The sequence below is a fragment of the Hylobates moloch genome, unplaced genomic scaffold (assembly GCF_009828535.3).
Source record: "Hylobates moloch isolate HMO894 unplaced genomic scaffold, HMol_V3 SCAFFOLD_21, whole genome shotgun sequence".
NCBI lineage: Eukaryota > Metazoa > Chordata > Mammalia > Primates > Hylobatidae > Hylobates > Hylobates moloch.
The window spans coordinates 30,319,629-30,344,093 of NW_026652296.1; the positions used below are offsets into that span (position 1 = coordinate 30,319,629).

Genomic DNA, 24,465 nt, shown 5'->3' on the forward strand with positions numbered 1-24,465 from the left:
GGTTGTAGTGAGCTGTGTTTGCACCACCGCACTCCAGCCTGGGCAACAGAGGCCTTGTCTCAAAAAAATTAAAAAAATAAATAAATGTAACTATATTCTCCTTCAGTAGCAACATCTCAATTTACCTTCTCATGCAGTGTTTGGAAGGACATATTTTGGGATGCGTTTTCTTTTACTTCACTACCTTATTTTGTTCTCTCATAGAATGCCTTTAAAATGTTACTTTAAAAAAATAGCTAATACCTTTAGAAGGTACAAAATCCAAAAGGCATAAAAATATTTTCTTTTTTTTTTTTTGGAGATGGAGTTTCGCTCTTGTCGCCCAGGCTGGAGTGCAATGGTGCAATCTTGGCTCGCTGAAACCTCCGCCTCCTGGGTTTAGGTGATTCTCCTGCCTCAGCCTCCCAAGTAGCTGGGATTACAGGCACCCACCACCACACCCTGCTAATTTTTGTATTATTAGTAGAGATGGGGTTTCACCATGTTGGCCAGGCTGGTTTTGACCTCCTGACTTCGGGTGATCCACCCGCCTTGGCCTCCCAAAGCGCTGGGTTTACAGGTGTGAGCCACCGTGCCCGGCCAAAAATATTTCATAAAAGTCTTTCCTCCACCCGTTTCCCCTCAGTCAGCACAAGTAGCCATCACTAGGACCAGTTTCTGGTGGATGAATCCAGAAAAGTTCAGGTGCAAGTAAACACGTAGAGAGAGAACACCGTTTAAATTAAATGAAACTAAAGAAAACAGAGCCACAGGTGCACAGGAGACAGAAAGCTGACATCTGGGGCTGATTTCATCTTGGTTTCGAGCTGAGTGGCAAAAACACTGCTAAGGTCAACGTTCTGAAGGAGGCAAAACCCACACATGGAACCAGCCATAGGCCTGTCAACAGGGCGAGATGTTATCATCACTCACGTGCCATGCTGGGTCAGGATAAGGCCATACGGACCGCCCAGTTCTCTCTGATCTGGGTGTAGTTAGTGACAGTTTATCCACCTTTTTCTTCTCTCTCACCACCACTCCCCATGGTGGGGGAGGGGAAGGACTGAGTGGTCTTATGCCCACAATTCTAGAATCTGAGTGTGCCCAGATGATCTCTCTTTACATGGCCTAATCTGGGATCCTGACAAAGTTCCTTCTGCCCTCTGCCTCACTTTCTCAATCTAGGAATGGGCCTCTCAGTTTTTGTTTTGTCTCATTTTAAGCTCTGGGGCGTGCATGGCAGAGGCAAACTTGAAGATGCAAGGGTCAGTGAACAGGGCCTTTATCCAGGCATCTCAAATATCTCCCAACCCCTGATTAAAGTTACATATCTCAGAGAAGGATTTGGTCAACACCATTGTTGTCATTCCCAGTTAATAACAGGGAAGTTGAGGTCCGGGAAGCACCCTAGTGATGTGTTCATATGGCCATGTGCTTCTGTAAAATTTACCAACATAAGGCATCTTAACCTCATTCTGTTAAAACCACTATCTCCTTTCATTCCAACTTCCCTTTGCATCAGATGATGTTGGGGTTGGTGTGAGCAGTTTGGGCATCTTGCTAAAAGGACCTGAACATTTACTTTGGGTTTAGTGGGATATATTTATATTGTTTCCAGTCACTTTTGTGAAAAATTATTATTAACTGACCTGGTATTGAAATGGCTTCCAGTAATATCCATACCGAGCCGACTCAACTTGTTGTGACATAAAGATTCAGGATCAGAGGTTATATCTCAAGACATATGAATGGTCCTACAACACTCAATTCCACAAGAATGTGAAGGAGAGGTTTGAATGTATACATGGAGCCAGCAGCTAGTTTATGGACAGTATTACAGATGTGTTTGCGAGACAGGTAGTTAATAAAAAGAATGTTATTTTTCTGGGTTTTATAATGTTTGTGCAATTTGTCTGTTTTTTTTTTTTTTTTTGAGACAGGGTCTTGCTCTGTCGCCTAGGCTGGAATGCAGTGGTGAAATCACGGCTTACTGCAGCCTCAACCTCCTGGTCTCAAGCAATCCTCCCTCTCAGCCTCCTGAGTAGCTGGGACTATAGGCACGCGCCACCATGCCTGACTAATTTCTTTTTTCCTTTTTTTTTTCTGAGATGGAGTCTCACTGTCGTCCAGCTTGGAGTGTAGTGGCGCAATCTTGACTCATTGCAACCTCTGCCTCCCAGATTCAAGTGATTCTCCTGCCTGAGCCTCCCAAATAGCTGGGATTACAGGTGCCCACTACCACGTCCAGCTAATTTTTTGTATTTTTAGTAGAGATGAGGTTCTGCCATGTTGTCTAGATTGGTCTCAAACTCCTGAGCTCAGGTGATCCACCAGCCTCGGCCTCCCAAAGTGCTAGGATTACAGGTATGAGCCGCCGTGCCTGGCCAGCTAATTTCTTTTTAAAATTTTTTGTAGAGCTGGGGGTCTCGCTTTGTTGCCCAGGCTGGTCTGAAGCCCCTGGGCTCAGGAAATCCTTCCACCTCAACCTCCCAAAGTGGAGGGATTACAGGCATGAGCCACCTTATTGTGGTTTATTGTCTCTTTCTAACCAAATCTTCACTTTATTACTTAATTTCATATGTAATTTTTTCTTAAACTGGTCTCCCTAGGGCCGGACGCGGTGGCTCACACCTGTAATCCCAGCACTTTGGGAGGCCAAGGTGGGTGGATCACCTGAGGTCAGGAGTTCGAGACCAGCCTGACCAATATACTGAAACCCTGTTTCTACTAAAAATACAAAAAATTAGCGGGTATGGTGGCGGGCACCTGTAATCCCAGCTACTCAGGAGGCTAAGACAGGAGAATCACTTGAACTCGGGAGGCAGAGGTTGCAGGGAGCTGAGATCGTGCCATTGCATTCCAGCCTGGGTGATAAGAGTGAAACTCTGTCTCAAAAAAAAAAAAAAAAAAAAAATGAAGAAGTCTCCCTAGGCTGAAGCCACCTGCTCAATTTTCTCTTGTGTCTTACAGGATCACAGGATCCGCCTTGTCTTTCCTCACTGTTACTCCCAAACAGTTCTCACATGTTTACAAGGGAATGTAACAGAGTGGATCAGAGAATTCACTCTGGATCCAGACCGACCTTAGTTTTCTCATCTATATAATGGGAATAATAGCAGGATCTCTCACCTTAGATAGTCATGAAGTCCAATGAGATGATGTGTATAAAGCCCTAACACAATGTAGCAGAGGGCACAGGGCCAGATTTGATATTTAGCTGGTCCTCACAGATACAGCAGACTCCCTGTTTATGACAGTGGTTGGCTCTGATTTGGTTAGTGTCCATGCCAGAGTGTACAATCATTATTAGCTATTGATATATTATTAGCTCCCTCCCCTGCACACCCAGGGGTTTACGCAGTAAGTTCTCAATTATTGGCAATCCAAACAAAGAATAAAAGACACCAGCTGGAATAAAACAGAGAAGCTGGTTCCAAATTGAGCAATTCAGACTGACTGCTATAAAATTTCCTTACCTTTAAGTCCCTTAGAGTTAATTCGCTCTAATCCCCCTAAAAATATACTTTTTTGATCTGTTCAAGTATTGGAAATTTGGAAAATTCACAAAAACACAAAGAAGAAATTAACTGCTGTGATTATAGATGATTATACACATATACATAAATATTTAATACGTATTTATGCTGTACATAGTGTTTTGAAGCATACTGTACTTCAAAAAAATTTGGGAGGGGTGCATTGGCTCATGCCTATAATCCTAGCAACTCAGGAGGCCAAAGCAGGAGGATCACTTGAGGCCAGGAATTCTAGACTGGCCCGGGGCAACATAGCAAGACCCGTAGCTTGACATGGTGATGTGGGCCTGTAGTCCTAGTTACTCTGGAGGCTGAGGTGTGAGGATTGCTTCAATCTAGGATACAGTGAGCTGTGATTGCGCCACTGCACTCCACCCTGGGCAACAGAGCTAGACCCTTTCTCTAAAAAACATAAATAAACCAATGTTTAATACTTAGCATTTCCCCCTATCTTTAAATGTCTTTTAGCTACTTCACTCTTATTTTTATTTTTTTGAGGTGATCTGTTGCCCAGGTTGGGGTGCAGTGGCATGATCTCAGCTCACTGCATCCCCCACATCCCAGGTTCGATCTATTCTCCTGCCTCAGCCTCCCGAGTAGCTGGGATTACAGGCATGTGGCACCATGCCTGGCTAATTTTTGTATTTTTAGTAGAGACGAGGTTTCAACAAGTTGGCCAGGCTGGTCTTGAACTCCTGACTTCAGGTGATCTGATCGCCTCAGCCTCCCAAAGTGCTGGGATTACAGGCGTGAGCCACTGCTCCTGGTGGCTACTTCACTTTTAATGGCTGCATAATATTCCTCATCAGAAAGTGGGAATAATTAGGCTAGGTGGCGTGGCTCATGCCTGTAATCCTAGTACTTTGGGAGGCTGAGTTGGTAGAATTGCTAGAGCTCAGGAGTTTAAGACCAGTCTGGGCAACATGGCAAAACCCCATCTCTACAAAATATACAGAAAATACTGGGTGTGGTGGTGCACACCTGTAGTCCCAGCTACTTGGGAGGCTGAGGTGGGAAGACTGCTTGACCCCAGGAGATTGAGGCTGCTGTGAGCTGAGATCCTGCCACTGCACTCCAGCCTGAGAGACAGAGTGAGACTCCATCTCAAAAAAAAAAAAAAAAAAAGAAAGAAAAAGAAAAAGAAATAAAGAAAGTGTTAATAATTAAAAGTACTTTTAGAGGGTTATGTCTTGACAAGAGTTGTTCTGTAAAGCTAGCTGGCATGTAAAAAGCTCAATTAAGTTAGCTCTTCCACAGGATGGAATTATATAACCAACCCCTTTCAAGAGGCATTGAAGTTGTTTCCATTATTTCGCTATGATGAATAAGACTGAGCAATATTAATCTTTGCTCATATCTTTGGTCATTTCCTTTGTAAATTTCGGGACTGCTGGGTATGCACATTTTAAAATTAACTCACTCATCATGCAGTTAGGAGAACAGAGAAAGGAAGGGGCTTGCACCGGGTCAGATAGGGAGTTAGCATCAAAGTCAGGACTGGGAACCAGCCAGGGTCCTCCAACTGGAGCTCTTCCAGCTGGGGTCCTAGAGGAAGTCCCAGCTGGAAGCGGGAGGGAGGAGGAGGAAGGGAAAGAACCAGGCGCCGGGGCTGAAGCGGAGGCAGGAAGAAGGTGGGGCCGGCTGGGAGGAGGGGCGGAGCTGCTGAGCCTCGCCGCTCTTTCGGGCGGCAGAAGCTAAGCGGTCGCCTGGCAACCCCGAGGGCGCGCCGTTCGAACGGAAGCGAGGAACCAATCAGGAAGTCCGGGGCGAACCATTCTGGTGTGAAGGGGGGCGGCGTGCTCACTTCCCATTCCACGGCGCCCCAGGGACTTTCCCTGCGGTGGGGGCCTTCGACAGTCAGGGCCACCCGCTCAGTTCGACTGCGAAGGGCAGCTCCAAAGGGGACCCCAAAGGTGCCCACGCGGGGCTGGGGCCTCCTGGGCGTCGTTGGGAGCGGCCACTACCGGCCCGGGTCCGAGCTGTCAGCCTCTCCAAAGACTGCGCGAGAGGAGCCGGGACACGCCTAGCGCGGGCTCCAGGTGAGGGCGCGGGTGGTTCGGGGTGCGACCCCGGGTCTGGGGGTCTCCGTTCCCCGAGCGTCTGCTGTCTGTTTTCTCCCCGCGTCGTACCTGCGTGTCATTTCACAGATGAGGACTCTGAGGCTCAGAGAGGCAAGTGTCCCGGCCGGGCGAGCTCTGGCGGAGAATCCAGTTCAAGTCTTTCTGCTCCACCTCGCAGCCCCTAGTTTAGTCACATCTAGACTTGCCTTGAGAGGCCCAGACGGGCAACTGGTGGTCATTTTCCCAGCGTTTTATCGGCAGGGACACGGCCTATAGACCCCTGGCTGGATCACATATCCCCGCGCCCCACACTGTCCTCAGGATACCCCTTTTGGGCGTCTATCTTTCCTTCTCCGCAGTCCAGGGTTGGACTCGGCTCATTTGGCGCCCTTCTGTCTACGGGGCTCTGAACAGACGACCACTCTTTGGGGATCGGACGGGACTGACATTTCTGGGCTGGATGCAGGGGTAGCAGATTCTCCAGCCCCCAGAGTCGCTGCTGGCCTCTTGGGAATCATCCCCAGTTTGGGGAAGGGAATAGAGCCAGTCCCTAAACCAAAGCCACTAGTCACCAGAGACTTTGGAATTAGGAGTGGGGCCGGAATCCCCCCAGGTGGAGCATCTGACCTAGGCCAGACCCTGCTCTGTCTCCTGGGGACACCCCCTGCCCCCTAAGTTGCTATTGTCAGTCTCCTTTTGTAGGTGGAGAAACTGAGGTTCTAAGAAGTTAAGCCCCTTTTTGAAGTCACAGTCAGACAATGCAGTGGTTAGCTCCTAGTCCCTCTGGCTTCAATCTTAGAATCCTTGACACACAGAATCATGCATTTTGAGAGTCTTGAATCTCTTCATAAGGGAGTTACATGTCCTCTCTCCTCTGGAGCCTCCCCCTGGCTTTGGGGGACAGGATCTCCGAGGACTCAGAAAGAAAACAAGCCTTTCCTTTATTCTTTCAACAAATATTATTTATTGACTTCATAAACCCTGTTCTGGTTCTTGCATGTTTTGTTTTTCTCAATAGCATTTACTCTACCTTATGTCCTATATATTTTACTTATTAGCAAGTTTATCATCTTCCACTGTGATGCAAGGCAGGGGCTGAGGCAATTGAGGTCCTCACCACCAGTGCAAAATTTAGGGATGCCCAAAACCTCAGTAATCAAGATAACTGAAACTAACGTTCATGGACCATTTGTGTGTTCTGCAGGCAGGAGGTTAACTCACACAGCCTTCATGAAGTGCAGTCCTCCCATCTCTCTCTCTCTCTCCCTCTCTCTCTATGTATATATATATATACACACACACACATACATATATGTATATATATATGTATATGTGTATATATGTACATATATGTGTGTATATATGTATATTTATAAATCATGAAACCACTGCCCTGTCCTTGACTTGCTCTGTGACATTGAGTAAGTTTCTTCAGTCTCTGGGCTGAGCTAAGAAGTCATGATGGTGCACTCAGGCCTGGGCAGAGGGCAGTCTAGAATAGGAAGTGGGCTTGGCTGTGGATCTGCCTCCCCCTCACCTTTCTAATCCTGCTTGCCAGGCCCTTCCCCAAGACCTTGCTTGTGTTAATCTTTCATTCCGCCCCCACTGCAAAATTCTTCGTCCCCATTTTGCAACCTCAAGTGCAGATCTAGGCCTAGAAGATCAACTTGGTATCAGTGGGCCTAGATGTCCACATCCACACCCATTCCACAGCCTACTCCCTTCTCCCTTCCTAATGTTAGCGCAAGGCCACCCTGAGCAAGGCTGACTCCTGGGCAGGCCAGGGCACCAGCGTCTGGGAGGCCTCCAGAAATAGCTCAGGGCCTGGTGTGGCTCTGGAGGCAGCCTAGCTGGGTGTCCCTGACCTGGACAGCTGGGCTGAAATTGAGCTGGGGCTGCCCTGCTGGCTGGCCCCTTGCCACTGCCTGGAGCCTTCCTGATCTCCTCTGGGGCAGGCAAGGGCCTCCCCAAATCTAGGCCAGGCTTCTGCTGAAGGGAAAGAAAGAAGCAGGTGGGAGGAAGGGGGCGGGTTGGGTGTAGAATGTCATGAAAATTATAACCGTTGGAAACCACACCTCCCACCCCCTCACCAAAGAATAAAAATCACTAACACCTCTTGAGCATTTACTGTGTTCTAAGTACTTTACAAGTATGAACTCATTTAATTCCCTCAACTCTGTGATATAAGGTAATTACTGCTGTTCTTATTTCCATCTTGCAGAGGGGAAACTGAGCACAAGAGAGGTTTAATAATTTGCATAAGATAACCTAGAGGTGGAATTTGAACCCAGAGAGTCTGGCTCTAAATTTTACATTTTTGGGGGGGGTGGGGTGGGGCGGTGAGTGAATTAAAATGTATATAAAATAAAATTTACCATTATAACCATTTTTAAGTATACAGTTCAGTGGCATTAAGTACATTCACACTATTGTGTAACCATCACCACCATCCATCTTCAGAATGTTTTCATCTTCCCAAACTGAAACTCCATACCCAATAAACAGTTCCCCATTGCCTCTCCCCGCCGTGCCTGGCAATCACCATTCTACTTTCTGTTTGAGTGAATTTGACTACTTTGGGTACCTCTAGGGATTATAAATGGAATCATACAGTATTTGTCTTGTTGTGTCTGGCTTATTTCACTTAGCATAATGCCTTTAAGTTTCACTCATGTTGTTGTATGTGTTAGAATTTCCTTTTTAAGGCGGAATAATATTCTAATATTCTATGTATATGCCACATTCTGTTTATCCATTCATTCCTTGATGGACACTTGGATTGCTTTTGGCTGTTGTGACTAATGCTGCTTTGAGCATGGATGTACAAATATGTTTGAGTTCCTGTTTTTAATTGTTTTGGGTATACACCCAGAAGTGGAATTGCTGGGTGATCCTATGGTAATTCTGTTTAATTTTTTGAGGAACTACTTTACTGCGTTTCACAGTGACTGCACCGTTTTATGTGTCCATGAGCAGTGCACAAAGTGCTAGTTTCTCAACATCTTCACCAATACTTGTTATTTTCTGTTTGTATTTATTCTTGATAATGGCCATCTTCAGTGGTGTGATGTGGTATCTCTTTGTGGTTTTAATTTACATTTCCCTAATGACTAATGGTGTTGAGCATCTTTTCCTGTGCCTATTGGCCATTTGTATATTTTTGGAGAAAGGTCTATTCAAGTGACTCTGTATTCTTTTTTTTTTTTGGGACAGAATTTTACTCTGTCGCCCAGGCTGGAGTGCAGTGGCGCCATCTCAGCTCACTGCAACCTCTGTGTCCTGGATTCAAGTGATTCTCCTGCTTCAGCCTCCTAAGTAGCTGGGATTACAGGCCCCTGCCACCATGCTGGGCTAATTTTTGTATTTTTAGTAGAGACAGGGTTTCACCATCTTGGCCATTCTGGTCTTGAACTCCTGACTTTGTGATCCACCTGCCTCGGCCTCCCAAACTGCTGGGATTACAGGCATGAGCCACTGCACCCGGCCATGACTCTGCATTCTTAATCATTACCTGTGCTTCTCTTAGATTTGTAACCTCTGAGAATAGTGGATCAGCACTCTGGGCTGATGAAGGCCTCCTTCAGGAGCTGGGCACTGGATGATCTATTTGGTTGAATAGTTATCATAGCCCATACTTTGGTGGCATTTGTCATGCATGGACCTCATGCAGAGAGGGAGGCACTGTTGTGAGTCCTGTTTTGCAATTAGGGAAAATGAGATACGGAGAAGTTGAGTATTTTATCCAAGGTCTCATAGCTAATCATCGGTGGAGCTGGGATTTGAATGGGTTCTGGAGTCCATGCTATACCTTACAGATATGGCCAGGGGAATGAAGTGGCAAAGACCACTGCAGGCAGCAGAACCAGTGTGTGCAGAGGTTTGTATATAGTGGCTTTGGAGAAAGAACAGGACTTGGGTAGAAGTGGTCAGAGCCCAGCTTGAATGGGGGTGACTTGAAATTGGAGGAAGAGTAGGACAGGTCTGGAAAGGCCAGGAGCAGGGGGTCAGGGTTTGGGGAGGAGGCTTGGTGCTTAGGGACCCTGGGCTTTTTTTTTCTTCTCACAGTATATTTATTAATTACAAAGGGAAAATAATTTTCCCTTTGTACAGTGGAGAAATTTGGCAGATACTGCCTTAACCAAGGAATTGGCTGATCACTAAGATTAAGACAAACTGTTGTTATGAGTGGGTGTGGTAATGTACCTATAGTCCCAGCCACTCAGGAGGCTGAGGTGGCAGGATTGCTTGAGCCCATCTATCTGAGGCTGCAGTGAGCTATGGAGTGCACTCCAACCTGGGCAACACAATGAGACCTCATCTCTAAAAAAAGAAAAAAGAAACCTCCTGATACCATGTACTAAGGACACAACATCACTTTTGTGTTATTCTTGACAGATATGTTTAACTTTCTCTCCTTTCTTTCTTCTCTCTTTCTTACTGATATAAGAAAAAGCTTTATACATTTAATACATACCTCTTGATGAGTGGCCTTGGCCTTTGAGGTGGCCTAGGTCCAGAACAGCCAGTTGTTCAATGGTATTTCCTCCTGTGTTTGGTCCCTGAAGGAAGAAAACTGGAAGGGTGTGATGGAGCTCATGGTCCAGTGGGAGAGATAGGAAACGAGTTATATTTCCCATCCTAGATAAAAAGCATCTAAAATGACAGGATGTAATGAGTGCTCAGAAGGGAATAAAATGGGTGAAATTGCTGAGGGGGTCTCTTGGAGGAGATGACATTTGAAGTGAGATCTGAAGGGGGTGAGGGAAGAGGTTCCAGACAGAGAATAGCTGGTGCAAAAGCCCTGAGGCAGGAAAGACCTTGTGTTCAGGAACAGCAGGGAGGGCTTTGTGGCCAGAGCAGGAAAGAGGATGGAGATAAGATGGGAGATTTGGACAAGGACTGAGTCCTGGAAGGCCTGAGGGCCAAGTGGGGGGCTTGGATTTTTTTTTTTTTTTTTTGAGACAGAGTCTCGCTCTGTTGCCCAGGCTGGAGTGCAGTGGCTCAATCTCGGCTCACTGCAGGGAGCTTGGATTTTATTGTAAGGGAGCCACAGGAGGGTTTAAACACAGCAGTAATGAGACTTTATTTCTGCTGGGAAAACATTGCCATTATTGCCCCCATTTTACAGCAGAGGAAACTGAGACTCAGAACCATAACCAGGGAGTGCTTCCTAAGGTGGTTTCTCCCTCTGGGGTCCAGCCGACGAGGCAGTAGATTCTTCGGGAGTTCCTTGGGGGGCACATCTGGTGAGTGGCCAAAGCCCAACACTGAAAACACTGTCTCTTCCACCTCCCCTCCCCAGATGTGAGCTTGGGTTCCAATCCTGGCTCTACCATTAATCAGCTGTGTAATTTTGGGCAAGTGGCCTTACCTCTTGGAGCCTCAGTTTTCTCATCTGAAAATGGGCATGATAATAGTAGCCCTCACAGGGTAGGTGTGAGGATTAAATTAGTTAACATTTTGTAAAGAGCTTAGAACAGTGTCTGGTACAAAGAAAGTGCTCAGATGAGATTTGTTCTTTTCTTTTTTGGCTGGAAGTTTATTCAATGTGAAATAATCCTCTCCAATTTTACTGAGGTGGCTGACCACGTCCACGACCACATCCGCCGCTAAACTGGAATTCGGTTGCTGACCCAGCCCCAGCCTCGGCTTTCTTGTCGGCACCAGGGGGCACAGAACACTGTCTGTAGGTATCTCTGTCGGCTTCCCCTCTTGTGAGTCTTGCAGGTTGCTTACCCTCCAGACCTTGAGGCCGAGGCCTGCCACTCTCTGGTCGGCTGTGGTGTAGGGTGGCAGGAACAATCTCGGGGGGCAGATGTAGGGTGGCAGGAACAATCTCTGGGGGCAGATGAAGGTAATCACGGAGATACTGGATACCTTCATTGGTAAGGTACCAGTAGAAATGTCTCCAGGCAAACTGTTCCTTCACGTAGCCTCGGGACTTGAGAGACTGCATGGCCTTCGTGATATGAAGGTTGGGCATATTCTTGTCTGCCAGCTCCGGGTGCTTAGGCATGTGGACATCCTTCTTGGCCACCATGACTCCCTCCTTAAAAAGGAGTTCATAAATGGCAATCCGGTTCTTCTTAGGCATCAGCATCTTGGCAGCTGTAGGGTCCGGGGCTGGGGCTGGAAATGAAGGACTGTTCTTTTCTTTGCTATTATGAAAATCATTATTGTTGCTTTGCTGTTACTACTATTAGTGCCTGAAGGAGTCTTCCCTCCCCATCCCCCATTTCTGCCTCAGTGGAGGGCTGGGCAGGGCTCAGCAGGCCATTTGGAGGATGATGGACTTGTTGCCCCATCCCCTGGAAAGTCAGGGACTGGAGGAGGCTGCAGTGCTGAGGGGGAAGGAAAGCTGATGTGAATCACTGCTGGCCTCCTCATGCCCTATACCCTAGTCCTGGCCCAGCTCCCACAGGCACAGACATGGAACAGGAGCCTCTTCAGCCTGAGCAGGGCAGAGGGCTGAGGCTGAGGCCGCGGGGACAGCTCCTTCTCTGGGCCTCAGGATTGCCGTGAAAACATGGCCTATCAAATGTTCCTACCTGCAGTGAGTTATAGGACTTGGGCTGGAAGAGGTGACAGTCACCTCCCTCCAGGAATTCCTTCCTGCAGGGCTGCAGTCTCAAGGGATTAAATGAGGGAGCTCTGGGGATTTAAATGAGTATGGTGCCTGGCACCCAAAAATTCTAGTTATTGTTGTTACTAAGACGGCTGTTGTTACCGACGTTAACAGTTTTCACAAGGTGGCTAAGGCATCCTCAGGCTCAGCCTGTTCCAGAGGGATGGACTCTACACGTGACAGAATGGAGCACCAGGAGGGTCCCGCAGCCTGGTCAGGGACACACAACTAGAAAGTGGTGGCGTTAAGGCTTGGTCTGGAGGGAAAGTGTGCAGGCTGGACTCCCCAGAGTGATTTTGGGCTAGTAACAGCCTCTCCCAGCCTCAGTTTACCATTAGTCAAATGGGGTAACAATAGAACTCACCAGATAGTGATTGTTGGGAAGATTAAAATGGGTTACCCGATACCAAGAAAAACACTTTCCCGTGCCTGGCACGGTGAACATTACCTGGCGGTCGTTCTGAGTGTCAGGGAGGGGGGCTCAGTTTGTCCATCTCTAAGATGGGTGCGCTTGCCTGCCAGAGCCACGGAGACTCCGCGCGCCAGGTGTGCGGTGGGCGGGTCTCGGCTCCCGGAAGAAATTCCCTGGGTGGTCCTGGAGTGGGTCGGACCCAGTTCCTGAGCCAGGCCAGCTGCCAGCGGCTGGGGCTCGGGTTCCGGCCCCTGCCTGGCTTTCCTTACCCTTTTCGGGTAATACCTGGACCAGCGGGTTCACTTGCCCGCGGCCGCCGGAAGTTGCGCAAACTCAGGTTGCCGGAGCCCCAGGTGGGCCGGGCCGGAGGAGCGCAGGCCAGCGGCGCGGGCGCAGCCAGGTAAGTGCGCACCGGGGCGGGGGTCGGGGGTCGGGGGGCGCCCAGCCGGGGTAGGGGGCGGCCCGAGCACCCCTCCACCCCAGGACGGCGGGAACGGGGCGGGGATCTACCTTTCGGCTTCAAGAGGACCGCGGGGATCGTGCCGCCCTCTCTCTCATTTGAGAGCCAGGCCAACTCGGACTCAGAGGGGCAGCGAGTGGCAAGGGTCACACAGCGCCCTGCTAGCCGTCCCCCCATCCCCCGCCACCGGGAGTCCTCAAGCTTTTCCGGAATTGAGGGAGAGCAAAAGTCAGACTGGGGATCTGAGTTTCCCCCAACCCTGCCCTGCGGCCTCTGGAGGCTGACGCTGGGGAGCTGGTGGGGAGGGGCCCAGGTGGGGATGCGTGCCCCCGGGATGCAAACCAGAAGGGCCGGCGGTTGGGGGCATTCATGGGAGGCATTTGAATCCGTGGGTGGGGCATTGGGCGGTGAGAGGAGGCCTCAGAGGGGACATTGAGTCCCGCTTGGGGACTTGGGACCCTGGCTTCACCTGGCAGGAGCCGCTGCACCTCCGTTTGCCCACCCGTGACATGGGGCTGTTGAGGTCAGCTCACTGATCAGCCTCTGTCTCGGGCCTGCTTTGTCCGCGGTGTGGGCTGGGAAAGACCCTCGTGGGGCTTGCTTAGAGACCCCTGCGTGGGGGTGGTCTGTGGACTTGGTTAGTCAAAATCTTCTTAATGACCAGGAGCCTGGTTCGTGGCTCCGCCTTTTTGCCAGATGCTGAGGAAAGCCCTCGACCTGTTTGATCTCTCCATCCTTATCGTGACCTGGAGGCTCAGGAAGGTCTATTTTTAACCTCATTTCACGGATAAGGTAACCGAGTCTGTAAAGAGGCGAAGCTGCTTGCGCAAGGCGCACAGCGGGCGGGTGGGCGAGCCGAAGGCCGGCGGGCCCGCGGCTCCAATCCCGGGGTTGGCTCTCGCATCTGTCCCGGCCCTGCCAGAGGGGACCCCAGGGCCAGCAGATCGGGCCAGAGGGGCTGGGGACCCGATCGGGGTCGTGCACGGGGCTTCTGCCCGGGCTCCGCCCGTCTGACCTCCTTCTCCCTCTTTATCCGGATGGTGCCCGCAAGGGAACTGCCACTGCGGACGGGTTGGACTGGTTTGGGAGGTGGCGGCCTGGGGGTGGGGCAGAGTTTGGCTGCCTCTACTATGCTCCTTTCCTGTCAGGTCCTTCCCACCTGAGGTCTCCTGGGTTCGGCCCTGGTGGAGCCAGGCTTCCTTTCCCATCCACTCCATCTCTCCTGCCTTGGGAGCAGCACCCAAGGATCTATTCCCAACTCATGGCTGCTGCAGAGGTCTCCAGCTGGTGGTTGGGGGCCAGATGGAGGAGGAGGGGACAGATATGTTTGCAGACATATTTTGTTTGCTGTATATGCAATGTTTTAATCATTATTATTGAATATGCTGACAGTTAAGAATCTAGAGTTTTTATGTACTCCTGGATTTCCAGCTTCCTGGAACAATACACCTACCACCTTGGACCCATATGCCTGCAGCAGGCAGGGTACCTAGATGTCTCTAGTTCATCCCTGATCACCCAGTTCACATCTGGCTCTCATAAATATTTCAGTTCAATAAATTTTTATTGAATATTCTGCCTTAGTATGTGTCTAGGGCAATATCTTGAAACTGGGGTATAGTGAACAAAATAGCCAACCCCCCTCCCACACACACACACCCCTGCCCTCATGGAGCTGATATTTTAGGGGGATGGGGACAACAAAGAGTAAAACAACCATACACAAATAGAGTACTTGTGCAGGGGATAAGGAGAAAAGGAATAGTGCCGGGAGGGGGTCAGGAGCGCCAGGGAGAAACAGGATGTGGTATTGAAATCAGTGCCTTATTTATCTATTCTGGGACCTGGAAAAGTCACTTCTCTGACTCTCAGTTTCTCCATCTGCACAATGACCCACAGGCTTGTGGGAGGTTATAGGGAGGATGGCACCCAGCAGAGATCCCTGCCTTCCCACCCCAAAACAGACTCGCTCCCTTCTGGATTTTTGGATGTCTAGGTAGGGCTGTCCAATGTAGCTTCCTACCATGGATGGAAATGCTCTACTCTGTGCTGCCAAATACAGTGGCAACTGGCCACATGTGGCTATTGAGAACTTGAAATACCACTAGTGTGGCTCAGGAACTGAATTTTATGTTTTTATTTCATTTAAATTTAAAGTTAAGGTTGAATAGCCACATGTGGCTGCTGGCTATTGAGCTGGACAGCACAGGTCTAGATGGCCTGAACTGCAAGCCTTCTTGGGAAGCACCCAGATTAAGTACCTGCCCCCTCCATTTTACAGATGAGAATGTTTGGGACTTGGTGTATGGGTTTTCTTCTGTCCCATCTCCAAGGGGCCTTGTGGGGTAACTCTGTGGGCTTGGCCTTTCCTTGGAAACAGGGTCAGGGTTGGCTTGATGTCTGGGGCATCAGGCCCTGACACTTGGGTGACCACGTAGACACTTGTGCATCCAGGTGTATGCCCTCCTCCCAGGTGAGTGCCCATTCCATGGCTGCAGGCAGATCGAGGGTCTGCCGGATGCCTCCATGCAGGGCTGTGTGATTTTGGACATTTCCAGCTTCTCTCAGCACAGCATAGCTCAGGGCTGACGTTTCCACGTGACAGGCATTTGTGGATCACCGTGGGCCATCCAGTTCCATACAGGAAGCTGACTGTTGTCTGGACTCCACTGGGGCAGGGGTGGAGATTTTCTTTGCTCCTTCCCTATAAGCTCTGCCCTTTGCCTGGGGCCTGGCATGTCTAGGCAGGTGGATGGCACAGGGCAGCTTCCTGCCTGGATGGGTGAGGGGTAGAGGTGGTACCAGGCTCCCTGTGGGGAGTCCAGGTGGGGTGTGGGCTGGAGCACTTTTTCTTGGTCATTTAACCCTACACCCCTATGCCAGCATCTTCCTTTTTGGTGGTAAGGGGCAGAGCCACCTACTCGCTAGGTTAACTTGAGCAAGTTGGTTGCCTCTCTGGGCTTCAGTTTCTCCATCCAAAAAATGGGGCTGTTGAGAGGACCTGAGGTTGAGTTGACTGGTGCTTAGCACAGAGCCTGGAGCCTCCCTTGCTCCCTTTAGCGCGTGCCTTGCCCTGTCTTTTCTGCTCAGGTTGCCCAGGTCTTTCTTCTCTAGCACCCTTTTTCCTCTCTTGGCCTCAGCTGGGCCTGGTTCCCCCGGGGCAGGAGGGAGGGGGTGTGGGTGGGGCCTGAGGCCCCGCAGCTGTTGCCTTGTGCCTGCTGATTGGCTCCTTATGGAGGGGCGTGGTCTCTACCTTATAATAGGGAAGGCGTCTTATCCTCTCTCAGCGGTGGCTGAGCCTCTTTGTCTGAGCGCGCTCGGCTTTTCTTTTTTTTCTCTCCTTCACTGCAGCAGTTGCCGGTGTCCAGCTGCCTACTTTCTGCCCGGATCTCTGGCTCCTCATTTCTCCAGTCTCCTCAGACTAAAGCCCTCGGGATATGCAGCAGCCATGCCTGTGGACACGCTGAGCCCTGGAGCCCCGTCTGCCCCCGCCCTACCTTGCCGCCTGCGGACCAAGGTCCCTGGCTACCTGCTACGGAGGCCGGCAGATGGTGGAGTCCGGAAACCGAGTGCTGTGGAGCGCCTGGAGGCCGACAAGGCCAAGTACGTCAAGAGCCTGCATGTGGCCAACACTCGCCAGGAACCTGTGCAGCCCCTGCTGTCCAAACAGCCACTCTTTAGCCCTGAGACTCGCCGCACAGTGCTCACGCCCAGCCGCCGAGCCCTGCCTGGCCCCTGCCGACGGCCCCAGCTGGACCTGGACATCCTCAGCAGCCTCATCAACTTGTGTGATAGTCCCGTGTCCCCTGCCGAGGCCAGCCGTACTCCTGGACGGGCAGAGGGAGCCGGCCATCCTCCCCCAGCCACCCCTCCACGACCGCCGCCCAGTACCTCTGCGGTCCGCCGAGTGGACGTCCGCCCCCTGCCTGCCTCGCCTGCCCGTCCGTGCCCATCACCGGGCCCTGCCGCCACCTCCAGCCCAGCCCGGCCGCCGGGTTTGCAACGCTCTAAGTCGGACGTGAGCGAGCGCTTTTCTAGGGCAGCCGCTGACCTTGAGCGCTTTTTTAACTTCTGCGGCCTGGACCCGGAGGAGGCAAGAGGGTTGGGTGTGGCCCACCTGGCACGGGCCAGCTCGGATATCGTGTCCCTGGCAGGGCCCAGTGCTGGGCCGGGCAGCTCTGAAGGGGGCTGCTCCCGCCGCAGCTCGGTTACTATTGAGGAGCGGGCCCGGGAGCGCGTTCCCTATGGCGTGTCGGTGGTGGAGCGCAATGCCCGCGTGATCAAGTGGCTGTATGGGTTAAGGCAGGCACGGGAGAGCCCAGCAGCTGAAGGCTAGGCACCACTGGGCCTGGAATTCGCCACAGGACAGATCTTACAGAGGCAAGTGGTCCCTGGACCTCTCTTGCATCCATTCTCTTGATGGCCATGTCAGAGGCTCCACCCTGGTGTGAACTTGGTATGGAGGCAAAGGCTTAGAGGCTGGACCAGCATTCTTGGGCAAGGACTGACTCTCCGAGGGTTTTGCTCTTGACTTTGGACACCTGAGAACCCCCTCCCCCCTCCCCCAATACAAAGTTTTTGACATGAGTGTACTCCTGCTTAGTTCCTCTTGTGGGGCTGCATTTGGGATGCTTTGCCCTCCCCACTGAGAGTGAGGGGCCAAGGGATCTCCTCAATCCTGTCTCCCCAGCGGCTCTGTTTCCTCCTTCCTTCCTTGGCCTCTGTCCTTTGCTGACTTCCTCTTCCTTACCCAGCAGAACTCACCCTGGGGTCAGGGCAGTGGGGAGGGGCCTATCCACTGCTCTTCCTAGTCCTTGGCAGCTGGACTAGGTGGGCAGACTGTAGGAGGGACTGGTTAGGAGTCTGCATTGCTTTGACTTCCCTCTCCTTGGTCAATAAACACAAATGCTTGTTTCTCAAGGGCTGGGCCTTCAGACTCTTCTGTGTTCACAAGAGAAGGGGTGAGAGAAGTCTTGGGGTGGGGCCATCAAAATAGTAATTGTTCACTCCGAGATCTAGTGGCGGGGCATGATGATAGCGGCTGGCCTGGCTGGAGACGTGTCCCCGTGGTGGGTTCTCATAACTCTCCTGGAAGGCTAGCAGGCCTGCCTCATCGAGGAGGAAACTGAGATCCAGCCATGAGTGAGCTGGAATGGAGCTGGGAGTAGGAATGGGGTCTTTCCCCTGCACCAGGAAGGGAGCCTGCAGGGGAAAGACCGATGGGGTGTATAGACTCTCCCCAACCATGAGTGTTCCATCCAAGCCCTGCCCAGTTCCCAAGGGGGCAGGAAGCTTGGAGAGGGCAAATCCTGAACTTGAGGTCACACAGACCATAGAGTGAGGATGGGAAGTGGGAGTTTTTGGAGGAAGACAGACTTGGGGTGGACGGCACAAAATGAGTGGCCTTGCCTGGTGATCTTGGACAAGCCAGTCTCCCTCTGGGCCTCAGTGGGAGAGTTAGGCAGCACAGTCCTCCTTGGGTTGGGGCACTGGTGCATTCTGGGCCCTTCATGTTATATTCCAATACCTGGGGAGAGGGGAAGGAAGGGGCTGGCACTGGGCTTCAAGGCCTCAGCTTCTTCCAGTGTCCCTCCAGGTCAGTTACCTACTAGGAGACCCCACCTTGGCTAGTGGAGCAGCTAGGGCTAGGGCTGGGCCTACAAAGGGCGAAAGCGGGGGTGGCCTCTCTGGTGCCCCACGGTGGGAGTGGAGAGGGGGTGGGTGGCGCTTCCTTTCACAGGCTGCCTTGGCTGCAGCACTCAGAAACAGGAAGCTCTAATGGGGGCCCTGGTGACAGGTTTGATGTAGGTTTTATTTTAAGCATAAAGAGGAGATTTCCGTTGGACTGTTGACAAACATCCAGGTCAGCCCAGCTGTCCATCTCTCTGTCTGTCTGCCTGTCTACAACTAGCCCCTAGGGACCTGGGATGGGCCTGGGCAGTTTGGGGAAAGAAGGGAAAATTGGGTTCTAGAAGAGGATGATGTTCCAGCTCATGACACTGGAGCTTGTGATACAGGTGGGGAGACAAGCATGAGGAGGGTGGTGACCTACCCACAACCCCCCATGGTGCCCAGCAGTTTTGACAATGCAGGAATTGGGCCTCCAGGGTCCCCATGCTGAAGGAGTGATGGTGTCAGGAGAGAGAATCCAGGCAGGATCTGCAGACGTGGTGCCCTTTGAGGTGTCAGAGACTAGATTTCCTAGGCAACACTGCTAGAATTCAGGGCTAGTCATTGCCCCTTGCTGTGACCTGGCAGCCTCCGAGTAACCCAAGAAGGTGGGTGGGCTGGCTGCATTTTACATGTGAAGAAATTGAGGTTCAGGTCACAGGACTGGTGGGTGACACCTTGTTTCTGAAGGAGGGTTCAGTGCTTGAATCCTCAAGGTAGCCTTTTGAGGACCAGATATATTGTCAGGGCGGGATGTTGAGCTCAGGGAAGGATAGCGACTTGTAGATTGTCACATAGCAGGTCTGCAGGACAGCCTGGGGTCACACTCTTGCCTGCCAGACACATCACAGTCTGGATTCCTGGTTCTCCCAACATGTACCCCACCACTCTTCCTCATCTTGGCAGCCTTTTCTTCTGGTCACTTTATTACTGAGCATCTACTGGGTGCCCAGCAGTGGATAAAACAGACATGGCCCCTCTCCTAGTCTGGAGAAGAGAATGGACAACTAAACATTCAGCACATAAATAATCATAGAATGTAAAGCAGATATACTCAGGGACTTCTGCCCTAAAACCAGAGCTGTTCCCAGGAGCTGGGCCAGGGGATAGCTGAAAAGAAAATGCCTTTCCATAAATCCATTGGGAGGGTCTGTTGGGGAGAGAGCAGGGAGGGATTCTTGGAAGTGGGGAAGGTGCCAGATTGAGTCTTCTCCAATGGTTATGGCTTGGTCTTGGGAGGGCTCCCCCTGTTCCAGGATTCTGGAGCCTCCTGCCTTCCCTGCAGGCCTCTGTGGAGGGAGCAGGGTGGGGGGCTTTTGCACTCCTCCCTCCCCCAACCCTGCAGCCTCTGGGATCTGTGGAAACAGCCCCTCTATTGTTCTGCCTCCAGTTGGAGTGTGAGCCCTCGGAGGGCCTGCAGCTGCTGCCCTGTCTCCTGGGGCTGCCCAGCCCTCCGAAGCAGCTCCCCCAGGCCAGCCTGGCCCCAGCTGCCTAGCCCCTAATTAGGCAGAGATGAGATCTGCTCCCTGATCCATTTCCCACCAGCTAATTATATACACGTGGATTTGGGAACCAGGCAACCTGGCTGCTCACTTCTATCATGAAGGTGGATGGGCCCTGGGAAAGGCAGCCCCCCCATGGACCTCAGCTTACTTTTTTGGCAGAGGATGGAGTGTAGCTGCAGAGGCCTGTTGCTGTCCTTGGTTAAATAGTTCTGTTCCTGCTACTGAATTCAAGGAGACCCCCCACCCCCCATCTTACCTGATATCCTGTGTACAGGGGACCAGGAAAGGGCTGAGGAATTTGGCTATAGGTCCTTGACTCTAGGACCCCAGGGTAGGGTCATAGGATGTAGGTGAGAGTGTGGCTGCAGCTGGCCGCCAATTAGATGTGCATGTAGGAGGGCTTACAGTTGTGCTGGTCCATCCAGGCTGGTCCATCTGGGTGGGCTGAACACCCGGCCGGGTGTGGTGGCTCACACCTGTAATCCCAGCACTTTGGGAGGCCAAGGCGGGCTGATCACTTGAGGCCAGGAGTTTGAGCCCAGCCTGGACAACGTGGCGAAATCCCGTCTCTACTAAAAATACAAAAATTAGCCAGGCATGGTGGCGGACACCTATAATCCTGGCTACTTGGGAGGCTGAGGCATGAGATTCGCTTGAACCCTGGAGGTGGAGGTTGCAGTGAGCCAAGATCGCACCACTGCCCTCCAGCCTGGGTGACAAAGCAAGACTCCCTCTCAAAAAAAAAAAAAAAAAAAAAGGAGTGAACACCCTATCCAGGTTTTTAAAAAGATAATATTGGTTGATGGGTACAGCAAACCACCACCATGGCACATACATACCTATGTAACAAGCCTGCACATTCTGCACATGTATCTCAGAACTTAAAGTAGAATAAAAATAAAAAAATAAAGGTAATATTATTTTTCAGATAATTCACTCATATATTTCTTCCAACATTTTATTAAGCAAAATTTCAAACATAGAGTTGAATTATACAGTGAACATTCATATACCCACCTACTAATGCACACTTGTTAATATTTCACTATATTTGCTCTATCAGGAATCTACCCATCTCTCCATCCATTAATACAACTTATTTTTTAATAAAGCTTTTAAAAGTAAGTTGCAAATATCAGTATACTTCCCTTAAAGTCACTTTAGTATGCATGCCATTAGCTAGAATTCAATATTTGTTTGTTTTGTTCCTCTCTAGGTAAGATTTACATGGAATGAAATGCACAGATCTTAAAAGTACCATTTGCTGAATTTAGACAAATGCATACTGTACCCCAAACCCCTATCAGGTATCAAGCATTATCACCTCAGAAAGTTTTCTTGCATCGCTCTCCTGCCGATTCCTGCCTGCCCACCATGGACATATTTTTATATCCATATATATCAGTACTAACAAGCAGCATCCCTTGTCCTTTCGTCTACATCAGCCTTGCTCCCCAAAAGCAACCACTTACAACTTCTTAAACTATTTCTTCTGGTACTTTCCTCCATATTTTTAAATAACTTGCTTTTCCTGCTGTTTCCTTGATTAATTTTAGGCATATATATATATTTATTTATTTATTTTTTGAGACAGAGTCTTGCTCTGTTGCCCCAGCTGGAGTGCAGTGGTGTGATCTTGGCTCACTGTAACCCCTGCCTCCCAGGTTCAAGTGATTCTCCTGCCTCAGCCACCTAAGTAGCTGGGACTACAGGTGCGCGCCACCACGCCTGGCTAATTTTTGTATTTTTTGTAGAGACGGGGTTTCACCATGTTGACCAGGCTGGTCTTGAATTCCTGACCTCAAGTGATCTACCCACCTTGGCTTCCCAAAGTGCTGGGATTACAGGCGTGAGCCAGTGTGTCCGACCAATTTTAGGCACATATTGACTGACTTTCTGGTCTGATGTTTTCATAGTGTGGCCTCCACTGCCTGGCTGCCTGGCTTTGGATCCCAGCCCTTCCTCTTTCTGGCTGTATGACCTTGGGCAGTAACTTAACCTCCTTGGGCCTCAGTTTTCTCATTTGTAAAATGAGGGTGATAATAATAGTGCTGAGGTTATTGGATTGTTATAAGGATTCAAGATGTAAAAGGCTTAGAATAAGGAACATCATCCAGTGAGTAGTCAAACTTTTTCTTCTCATAATCATTATTATCAAGAAAGATTTAGCTTTTGGTTCCCCCCTTTCAATTGGCATTTATCACAATTTTTTGTGAAGTGGATTTTAGTGTTATTTCTATTATGACTATATAAATACTGTTTCCTTTCAAGCCAAGTCACATATTTTGGTTACATTTCCTTTCTTGTACAACTCTTTGTTCTTCTTGGAGTTACTACTCGCTTTGCTTTTTTTCATTTGCTCAGTTTCCTCTTAACCCATCCTTAATTCTCTTAATTCTTTGACACCCTCAGTCTCCCCATAGTTAACATTACACATCCTGAAACGCTTCAAGTGCTTTTAAAGAAGCATCCCTGTCCATTTAAAAAAAATTGGAGCCAATTTTAAAAATAGAATCTCAAATACAATCTGTAAAATAAAGATTTGTGAGCATCCACTATGTGCCAGGAGCTGTGCTGGGCAGAGTAGGAAGGTAGCCAAATAGGTGATATCCCTGCCCATGTGGGTTTCCAAGAGGGATGATAACTGAAGCTCCACAACCCCAGCCTCTGCATTAACCTGGGAACACCTCAGCACCTCTAGGAATCTCAGGACCTCAGGGAGCCCAGATTTACTTATTTGTAAAATGAGGATCATTTTGTCATTCTGCAATCACTCCTTAACCATGTTGTCTGGGGCTGTGTTGTGGGTGCTGGGTACATAGCAATGATCTCCCCATCCTTTGAGGGGCTCACAAGAGCTGTGGGATAGAGTGGAGGCTGTGGATGGCAGCGGAGCAAGGGGAGCTAGGGAGTGGGTTTCCCAGAGCAAGTACCATAGGAGGAAGAGGGTCTCGGTGGGTAAGGGTAGTAAACGGCTGTTATGTTCCAAGGGCTGTGAGAAGAACTTCCATGTATTATCCCATCAAATCCTCCCAAAGACCCATTGAAAGGGGTCATATTTTTATCACAATTTCACAGATGGGGAAACTAAGGCCAAGAGAGTCCAAGGCTAGGGTCACACAGCTAATAAGTGGCAGAGGCAGTATTCGAACCCATGCAGTTGGGTTCTTAACCACACCCTGCACAGTCTCTCACATCCAGATGCCCAGCTCCTGTCCCCACCCCATCCTGTAGCTGCCAGATCCTCTCCTGTCTACCCACTGGTGCTAACCTCTGCCTCATTCCATGCCCTTCGCTTTATTCATCCATTCATTCAACACAAATCTACTGGGTGCCTTTTCCACTCCCAGCCCTGGGCTGGGCAGTGCCAGCGACATAGAGCTTGGGCAGTATTGACTCACCCATTCCCAGTTAGGCGTTGACATTGACATGCAAGCAGCCAGGAAAGTTGTCTAAATAAAGGGGTGTTTGGGGTTGAGTGATGGCTGTGTGTATGTGTGTGTGTGTGTGTGTGTGGTCTGCAAGGGGTGTGTGAGTGTCTGTGTGGCGGCAACAGACTTTCTATGGAGGCCATTTATGAAGGCACATCTGTGTACTCTTGAGAGTGTGTTGTCTGCAGAGGGTGTGTCCACCAGGTATGTGGATCAGTGAGGCTTTGCTGCATAACAAACCTCTCTAAGCCCAGAAGCCTAAAACCACTTATTAGCCTGTGTGAAGTGGCAGTCTGGCCTGGGCTTAGCTGGGCAGTTCTGGTTTTACCTGGGTTCACTTGCCTTGCTGAAGTCAGCTGAGGGCGGGGGATCTGGGAGGGCTTCACTCACATACCTAGCAGTTGGCAGGCTGTTCGCTGGGGTGCCTCCATTTGTTTTGATGAGGCTGGCTTGGGCACATTCTTATGGTGACCTCAGGGTTCCACATTCAGCAAGAGAAGATAAGCTCCAATCCACAGTGCATTTTGAGCCTCTACTTGTGTCAAGATTATAAATGTCCTATAGCCCAAGTGACATGCCAAGTCAGATTCAAAGGATAGAGAAATAGACTGTCTCTCTCTCTCTCGTTTTTGTTTTTGTTTTTTGAAAACGAGTCTGGCTTGTCTGGCTCCATCTCCCAGGCTGGAGTGCAGTGGTGCGATATTGGCTCAGTGAAACCTCCGCCTCCCGGTTCAAGCAATTTTCCTGCCTCAGCCTCCTGAGTAACTGGGACTACAGGTGTGCGCCA

At 50.2% G+C, this 24,465-nt stretch overlaps 2 protein-coding genes across 4 annotated transcripts; one reads left to right on the forward strand and one right to left on the reverse strand.

The window, feature by feature from the left end:
• Positions 1–5,317: 5,317 nt before the first annotated feature.
• FAM110A (family with sequence similarity 110 member A) lies at positions 5,318–17,992 on the forward strand. 3 transcript variants are annotated; one of them, XM_032142621.2, is made up of 2 exons: positions 5,318–5,554; positions 16,424–17,992. In XM_032142621.2, exon 2 carries the CDS (start codon positions 16,521–16,523, stop codon positions 17,406–17,408), a length of 888 nt encoding a protein of 295 aa, XP_031998512.1. In that variant the 5' UTR covers positions 5,318–5,554; positions 16,424–16,520; the 3' UTR covers positions 17,409–17,992. The 3 variants fall into 3 exon arrangements, with proteins under 3 accessions (XP_031998512.1, XP_031998513.1, XP_031998514.1); XM_032142622.2 differs by lacking the exon at positions 5,318–5,554 and adding an exon at positions 12,977–13,012; XM_032142623.2 differs by lacking the exon at positions 5,318–5,554 and adding an exon at positions 13,834–13,864 and having other exon boundaries at positions 16,424–17,408.
• On the reverse strand, positions 11,139–11,675 carry LOC116461151 (putative ribosomal protein eS10-like). The gene has a single exon (XM_032142625.2). It carries the CDS (start codon positions 11,673–11,675, stop codon positions 11,145–11,147), a length of 531 nt encoding a protein of 176 aa, XP_031998516.1. The 3' UTR covers positions 11,139–11,144.
• Positions 17,993–24,465: the final 6,473 nt, after the last annotated feature.

Coding starts and splice junctions, on each gene's coding strand:
- LOC116461151 (XM_032142625.2), bottom strand. CDS start 11,675: ATGCTGATGCCTAAGAAGAACCGGATTGCCATTTATGAACTCCTTTTT.
- FAM110A (XM_032142621.2), top strand. CDS start 16,521: ATGCCTGTGGACACGCTGAGCCCTGGAGCCCCGTCTGCCCCCGCCCTA.